General features: G+C 35.5%; 1 protein-coding gene across 1 annotated transcript; it reads left to right on the top strand.

The window, feature by feature from the left end:
* Positions 1 to 1,786: 1,786 nt before the first annotated feature.
* Positions 1,787 to 2,959, top strand: ier3 (immediate early response 3). The gene has a single exon (XM_084113739.1). The coding sequence runs from the start codon at positions 1,851 to 1,853 to the stop codon at positions 2,472 to 2,474; it is 624 nt and encodes a 207-aa protein (XP_083969865.1). The 5' UTR covers positions 1,787 to 1,850; the 3' UTR covers positions 2,475 to 2,959.
* Positions 2,960 to 8,433: the final 5,474 nt, after the last annotated feature.

Raw genomic sequence — 8,433 nt, 5'->3', positions numbered from 1 at the left:
GTCTTTGTTCTGTTGAACACAAAAGAAGATATTTTGAAGAATTTTTAGAATAACTTAACGGTGAGTAAATGATGACAGAATTTAGATTGATGGGTGATCAATTTAAACGTGAAATTTTAAACAAAGACTAAAATTTTATTTTCTGGTAACGTACTTAATTTTATTAACAACTTTGAAAAAAAATGTTATATTGTACATGGCTGTACAGTGACTGACAGCTCATACGGTAATAATAAGGTTTATGTGAAAAGCCGCTGTTATTAACACCATATGAGTTGTTACTTTCTGCCTGTGTTTTTCAGAATATGTTGACAATTAAAAAATGATACACTAATATGCTTTTGGACATGCTGCTTTTATATCAGTTATACTGAATGAAAGGTAATTACATGAAGAAATTCAAGAAATTATTACAATCATCATCTACGACTGCAAAAACACTAATTAATCCTGTAAATTTAATGATTAAATAAAATTGCATTTATTTTATGTTGAATTAAATACATTAATGCAAAATTAAATAGATAAATCAATTGAAATATTAATATTTTGACATCACAATTGTTCATATTAAGTCAGCTGTTAATATTAAACTGTGCATATAAGGCTGAATGATGTGATGCTCTATTAAGTCATTAAAAAAAATGCAATTTGAGCAAATTAATTTAATACACCTCTTCTATGATTAACATGATGATTTCGTATTAAAACTCATTTCGATATTCTTTATGGGGCCTAAAAGTCTGGGTGTTGTAACTGTACAGAAAAAATTGTAGGAAAATTAAGGCTGAAATTAGCTACTGGGAAAAACCTCTTGGTACTTATATTACTTCATGGCTGCTTACTCGCCATGCTGCCACCCCCCCCCCCCCCCCCCCCCCCACCCCCCCCCACCCACGTATGCTGCCAGTATATGTGCTTGACCAAAAATGTATTTTTAAGTCTTGAGAAATACCACAATGTGTCACTGCTGTAATAGGTACCCTTATAATTATATAATAGGTTAATCTAATACCAAACCCCACTCCCACCACCCACATAAGGCATCACCCTAAATTAAAAAATGCCAAGGCCATTTATTCATGAAGGTATAGGCTATAGCCTATAGAGTTCAACTGGGTGTTTTAAACGTTTCAGAAACTTTAAAGGATCGAAGTGCAAAGGGAATTTTCACTCAATAAATAAATAGGCTAATAGCAAGCAAAAGTGTTGACCTGAGGTAACCATTTTCCCGCTTACGTCGAGAGAACATTACAAAAATGTAATTATTTTTAAATCACTTAGATTTAGATATCCTATCCTTAAAAAACTGGCTTGTCTGAGCATGGTATCAAATGAAAGAAATGTAGCGCGCCTCAACATTCCATAGTTTAACTGACGTTAACAAATAATTATAACGTATTAAAAGTCCACAGTCTAGCCTACTCATTGATGTATAGGCTAACTCACACATTTAAAGAATAAGGTTTTAAATACATAAATAAATAATATTTTTTTGTTTTATGATTTTTGTTTTAAATTTAAAATAGGCTACACTTTGAAAAGTGCATCTTGTATGTTTTTTATATCATCTTTTTTACTGAACTATCTGAGGTCAATCATAGGCTACTTGGCTCCCCCGAGTATATTAGCTGCTGTCATATGCTGAGCTCATCTTAAGGTAAAACGTGGGATTTTTTTTAGTCAAAATGTATTTTCCGTCTCGAGTGAAGGGTGTGGCCATTTCTATGGGCGTCCCTTAAAAGCAAAATATATAAAACCTCACGCTGAAGTTAGAGAAGTCACTTTTGAGAACCAGAGACGCAGAGCAAGCTAAGAAAATAGCTTACTGGAACTGACCTGAACTAACAATGTTCTCCAGATCAGACAGCATGGTCCTCTCATTACCGACAAACGCTTTCCTCCAGCCGCAGCCGCAGCAACAGTTCGGCTTCGGACCGATGGAGCCGCGCAACACCAAGCCGGAGATCTTCACTTTCGATCGGATCCCGGAGCCGCAGCGGCATGCGTTCAATCCCCGCGGAGCTCCGCAGCGCCCGCGCAAGAAAAACACCCGCGTCATGTACCCCTCCAAAGTGCGCAAATATCTTCCACCGGCCGAGAAGAGCCCAGCCAAACGCTGGCTGCTCGCCCTGTGCCTGGTGGTGTTCCTGCAGATCTACACGGAGGAGGGATCCGTTGAGGCGATGCAGAGTGAAGCACCAACCTTCACCGATGCCACAGCGTACAATGTCCTCCCTTTCCAGTCTGCTGAGGAGCAAGCCAGACAGATGATGGGCAAGTTTCCTGAGGACTTCAGCCAGTCCTGCAGCGAGGAAGAGGAGAAGAAAGAAAGCTTTTGGCTCCTGAACACTACATGCCCAAGCTCAAGCTTGGAGGAAGACTTCACCACTCTCTACCAGCAAAGCCGGAGGAATGGATACGTGGTGGCCCTTCTCTACCCTGTGTATCATAGACTCGGCACAGAGAACTGAATGAACTCAGAATCAAGTTTGTGGACTAACCAAGACAAGTCAATGACTTTGAAACTTCTCGGAGAAGAGAAATAGGCTCCCGTGGTTCCTGGTGGTGCCTGGAGAACTCATCTGGTCCAGCTGGACCTCACAGTGCGATGAAAAACACAATCTGAGAAGACATTCGATGGACTTGAAACTTATAATGGAATGAAACTTGAATGGCTCATTTAGATTTACTTGAAAATGTTTCACTTGAAGTGTATAGATTTACCTTAGCCTCACAAGTAGACCTGTTATATGTTTAAACTAATGAAAGTGTCACAATGAACATATGTGTTGCTGAATGCTGCCGCTCGCAGAAATACTTGAATCTCACATTGATCATTTTATGTTATATGAAGAACTATTTGCTGTAGATATTTATTTAATGATATTTATTTATTGTTATTGAGTTATTTATTTCCTATTGCCTTGTGAAAATAAACTGACATTTGCATCTTCAATTCTTTACTTTTTTTCATTGTCTTCTTGTAATATTATTAGTTCTAATGAGCTGTGGTCTCACAAACTTGGTTTAAAATAGAGTTATTTCTCTGTGCCACCTCTGAAAGTACAATACTCAAACAAGAAATATGATTTATATGACACACCTGTGTTGTACATTGCATGTTTAAATGCATGAACACTTATGCTGATGTGGCTCTTTAAAAAAAAACTGATTTGATTGAAATATTAGAACAGAAATACTTTGCTATAACTACTCTACAATTTTGAGTTTATTATTAAAGTCTTAGAGATAATCATTGTAATATTAACACTGAATATAAGATCATTTATGGGCAGTATAAAGATGAAAATGTATAAGGTAGCCTACCATAATGTTCATATATTGAATAAAGTTACAATCATCACAATAATGCTTTGTGTTGTTCTTCACTTTCATTACATGAGCATATTCAGATGTGTTTCATCAAATTATTATATATATGAATTATTAATATTACTTAACTACTCTAGCTTCATTAGGTTATTGAATGCGATTTAAAGGGTCCAGATCAGGCATAAATATTTTAGCTCCTTAAAGTAACAACTGAATATGTTACGTTTTTAGAATGTATTTTTAAAAAACACAGCACTGGCACATTCTAAAAGATTACATCATGAGTGAGTTTTAAGAGGAAATACCATGTTTTGTCAATGTTATGCATCATACCTTAATTTGGATAAAAATGAAATGGAAATGACCAGATCATCAATAGTCATGCAAAATGAGGTCAGTTTTTCATCAGCATTACTATTACAATCATTTCTGCAAAAACTGCAATACTATAGGAATATTAAAATAATGAATAGTAAATGTGGTACTCACATAACAAAAAACTGCACTCTTATTTTTAAATTTAAGGTAAAAAATAATAATAATTGAGCCAGAACTTGTTTGTTTCAGGCATCATATTATATCATTTAAATGACACTGTATATATATATATATATATATATATATATATACAGTATATCATATTCCAGAAATGAAAAGCTACACACTCCATCAATTAGGGTTAGAACTGTTACCAAACATATGCTAGAAACATAATAATCACTGCAATAATGATCCAGTCATTAAGCATTTGCCTATTTAAGTCCAAACAGAGACTTGTTTTTGGCCGTGCAGTGTATATACTGTAAATATACTGTAAACCATTTAATTTAATAGAAATTACATTTCATTATATTTGTTAGATTTTATATTGTAAGGTAACATTTTTTTTAATACAATTTGTTCTTTTTCCTATCATTTTTACAGTGTATTGTCATACAAAATGTGTTTTCTGATTTTGTCCATTTCATTTGGTTGTTAGACATGTATTTGGCGGTCAATACTCTTAACAAATATTACACAGTGCATGCACTCTGCGTTGTCTGAAATATTAATTTGAATGTTATATTATTTTAAAGTTGCTTCTTATAATCTTTGAATGCTCTTTCAAGATGAAATGTGGTGCAAATCTAGGCCTTATGGACTCTGTAGAAGCATGTATATTATCAGTCATGTTTGTGTTTACAAGCATATGACCTGTCGGAAGTTGTGGCCAGCAGCCCACGAGGAAACCTTCTGGGAGATTCCCAGATACACTTCCTCTCTAGTCCACATAATAAACCACTTACTTTCCACAGCCACAAATTCAAATACATGATATGGTTTACATTTTAACTCCCCCTCAGACCAAACACACACATTTTGCGCATGCAAACCTCCTGGTTTCCCTTGTTCTGTCCTTTCATCCCTGCTCTCTCTCTCTCTCTCTCAGTGAGCTGACATTCCAGAGCCGTGAGTAAGATGACACCACAAGCTCTGAATGAATCCCGCCTATTGAAACCGGAGATAAGTTACTTGAGATTGAAGAAAAAAATACTTTGAAGAAAAGGAGAATTCCTCTCATGGCCAAGGTGTGTTCAGCCTGTTGGGACTTGATCAAAGACAGAATATAGAGAAAGTCCAGATCATACCTTGACACGCACCTGCTCGCACAAAGACACACACTGCCTGTAGAAAGGCCAGAGGTGTTCCTGCAGTAAAATTAAGTGCACGTGTTTGGCTTCAAATTTGTGCCAAAGTGTCATTTCCTGTTTGTCCGTGTAGACCTCGGCGCGACCTCGAGAGAGTGTAGAGATACTTCAGAGTGCATAAACAAACTCAGGCCAAATAAATGTTCTTTAACACGAATGTTGAAGAGCTTTAAATCTCATTCATCCATCCATTATCCAAACCGCTTTATCCTTATTCGGGTTGCAGAGGGCTGAAGCCTAACGCAGCATCTTGATCCACAGGTGGGGAAACACCCTGAATGAATGGTCAGTTCATTACAGGGCTCACGCACAGACACATTCACACACACAATGTATAGTGTCCCTAATTGACTTATTGGATTGTGAGGGAAACCGGAGCACCTGGAGGAAACCCTCTCCACACAGAAAGGCCTCCTGGTTGAGCCGGGACTCAAACCTGGGATCTTCTTTCTGTGAGGCAACAGTGCACTGAGCCACTGCGACATTTTAAATCTCAATTTTCAATTTGAAAAAGATTAATATTTTTTAATTAGCTGTGGGTAACGCATTACAAGAACGGAAGTTACGTAATCTGGTTACTTTTTTCAAATGTACAAAAACTTTTTACTTTTTTTTCCAAATAAGTAATGTAAGTTACATTGTTTTCCCATTTTTTGACTGACTGACGGCTCAGAGAACTGAGAGAAATCATGAGTATATCATATGTATAGGCGGTGTGTGAGGTGTGTGTGAACATGATGCTTATTCTTGATCTACAATAACGTGAGCATGCATTTACTCATCTCGCTTGCACAAAGACAGATTCACTATTCCTCAAAATGATTTAAAAAAGTAAAATAACTCAGAATATTATATGCTATTATATGTTATTATATATATTCAGAATATTATACGCTATTATATGTTATTATATATATTCAGTCTCAATCTATTCATTTCTTTGCTGCTGACTTTTGATGATTTAATTCAACCATATGAATAAGCCACTTCAGTTAAACATCACATTTGTGTTTTATTATTTATTTTTTTGTTTGCTTTTATTGCTTAAGGAAGAGTGTTAAACTTTCTTCTCCTGTGTCTTATTCTTCTGCAATCCGGAATGGCAGCACAGCTGAAAGGTTTGTTCAGGCGTGAATTTGCATTTCCTTTTACATTTGCATTTTTTATGTGAAGGGGCTTTTACATTTTCCAAAAATAGAACTTTTATTTGTCTTATTTTATAAAAACAATTAAGCGAGCCCAGCCCAGGTGAGAAAAAGTAACACAAAGGTAACAAAATGCATTACTTTACATAAACTAGTAAATAATGCAGTTAGTTTCTTCTTTTAGGGAGTAACACACAACATTTCACTGTAAAAAAAAATCTATAGAAATTACAGTATTACTGGCAGCTGCTTGCCAGTAACTTACTGTAGATTTAAATTGATGTTATTTACTGGCAACAGTTTGTTCAGAGTTAAATGAACATTAAACATTAACAAGTCTTTATCTTTACAGAATAAAACTAAAATAACAGCCTCATGCAAAGCATTCTGGGAACCAAAATCTGAAGGAAAAAAAAAAAAACAGAAAAAGGTTGATGAAGATTTCTAGTTCCCAGAATGCTTTGCATTAGATTGTTATTTTATAGTTTTATTCTGTAAAGACAAAGACTTGTTAATGTTTAATGTTCATTTAACTTTGAACAAACTGTTGCCAGTAAATAACATCAATTTAAATCTACAGTAAGTTACTGGCAAACAGCTGCATAACTACAGCAATTTTTTTACAGTGTTCTTTTAAAAGTAACTTTCCCCAAAACTGTAAATTAGAGTACTATAATATTACTAAATGTGTGGCACAAACTTTATTATATTTTTGTAGACCTTTAAGTTAGAATAGTTCATCATGATGGACTCTGCAGTTATTTATTTTTGCTATTTTTTGCTTATGAATAAGCACAGTTTTAGCCAGTCATGGTCCATGAATAAAAGCACAAGAATGGGTTTGTTAACATAACGGTCAAATATGGTCATTCACACTCATAAATCCATTATTTCAGCATTTGTGTAGGTCAAACAGGACATCCTGATAGTGACACCAAGGTTGTGTCATAGCAACCCAGACATACTAAGTCATAATTAGGTCATTACCAAAAAAAGTCCAAATTAGGACTTAAAACCTCATAATTATGAGATAAATGTTTTTAATTATGTCATTATTTCAATAATTAATCACATAATTATGACTTTTTATCTCAGATTTCTGACTTCTATGTCATCATTCCGGAAATGGACTTCCATACAAAATATATGTGAGGTTATAAGTAATTTTCATTGACTATTATTTCTTATAATAGATTGACTATTATTACCCGCATATCATTGTATTTTCAGATGCATGTGTGGCATTATTGCACTGACTCTGAGGGCTGAAGATGACCACTTAAGGAGAAGGACGAGAATACAGTTTCATGCTGATGGAATGGTAAATATTCAGGGAACTTTGACTGTATACATGGAGCAACGCGTGTGAACCGATACACACCAGAGCTTGTGAATGTATTGTTCTAGAAATGTAAAGAATTAGAAACCTCAAGGAAATGATAAGAATCTGTTCATAAAGCAAGGTGAGTGGAATCTGAATAAGCTGTGAACTGCAAGAGTGAAATCATTCCGGATGAATGCCAGGCGAGTCCCATAGTTACATACGTATCTTTTTAATCAAGAGAGAGCCCACAGGAAGGAAACTGATGTAATCATGATTTTTCATATTACTCTGCCTTGTGTAAAGTTGCATAATTCTTTGTGTCATCATACTGTTGTAAAACCACTGAGACTAAAGGTACAACCACAACCTGAGTTTCAGGTGTTGAATAAAGGACTGAAATCATCCGTGAAAGGTGTGTGTGAATACTTCTGTCATGCTTTCATTCACCGCACTCTCTCTCACTCTCACACACATGTGTGAAATATTTGAGAGACTTTTTTTATTTTTTGTATTATTATTATCAGGGAAATGAGCAGATACATTTACATTTGTGTGAATGTGAGAGAACAAGAAAACTCAGTTTGGCTTGAGTTCCTCCTCAGGTAACTTTCCCGATCTTGTCTTCCTCTCTCTCTCTCTCTCTCTCTCTCTCTCTCTCTCTCTCTCTCTCTCTCTCTCTCTGCTTCACTTCCTGTTAGTTCTCTATACTATCATATCTCAATAAAGGCCAAAAATAAATATTAAAAAAAGAGGGAAACAGGGAAATAGGCCACTGAAAAGAGACACAGGCCTGTAATGCAGAGCCAGTACAGATTTTCTGAAGAAAATGTGAATGCTGTTTGTCTGTGCAAAACTCACAGTCACGATTGATTTCCAGGTTGCTAGAATGTTCTTGCTTGCTTGTGTGTTCTGTGGTTGATGGATGTTCTGGGTTCATTCA

The sequence above is a fragment of the Abramis brama genome (assembly GCF_963993115.1).
Source record: "Abramis brama genome assembly, chromosome: 5".
NCBI lineage: Eukaryota > Metazoa > Chordata > Actinopteri > Cypriniformes > Leuciscidae > Abramis > Abramis brama.
This window is presented reverse-complemented; position numbering and strand designations above follow the sequence as displayed.

What these genes read in the sequence shown, in the direction of transcription:
- ier3 (XM_084113739.1), top strand. Translation starts at nt 1,851, where the DNA reads ATGTTCTCCAGATCAGACAGCATGGTCCTCTCATTACCGACAAACGCT.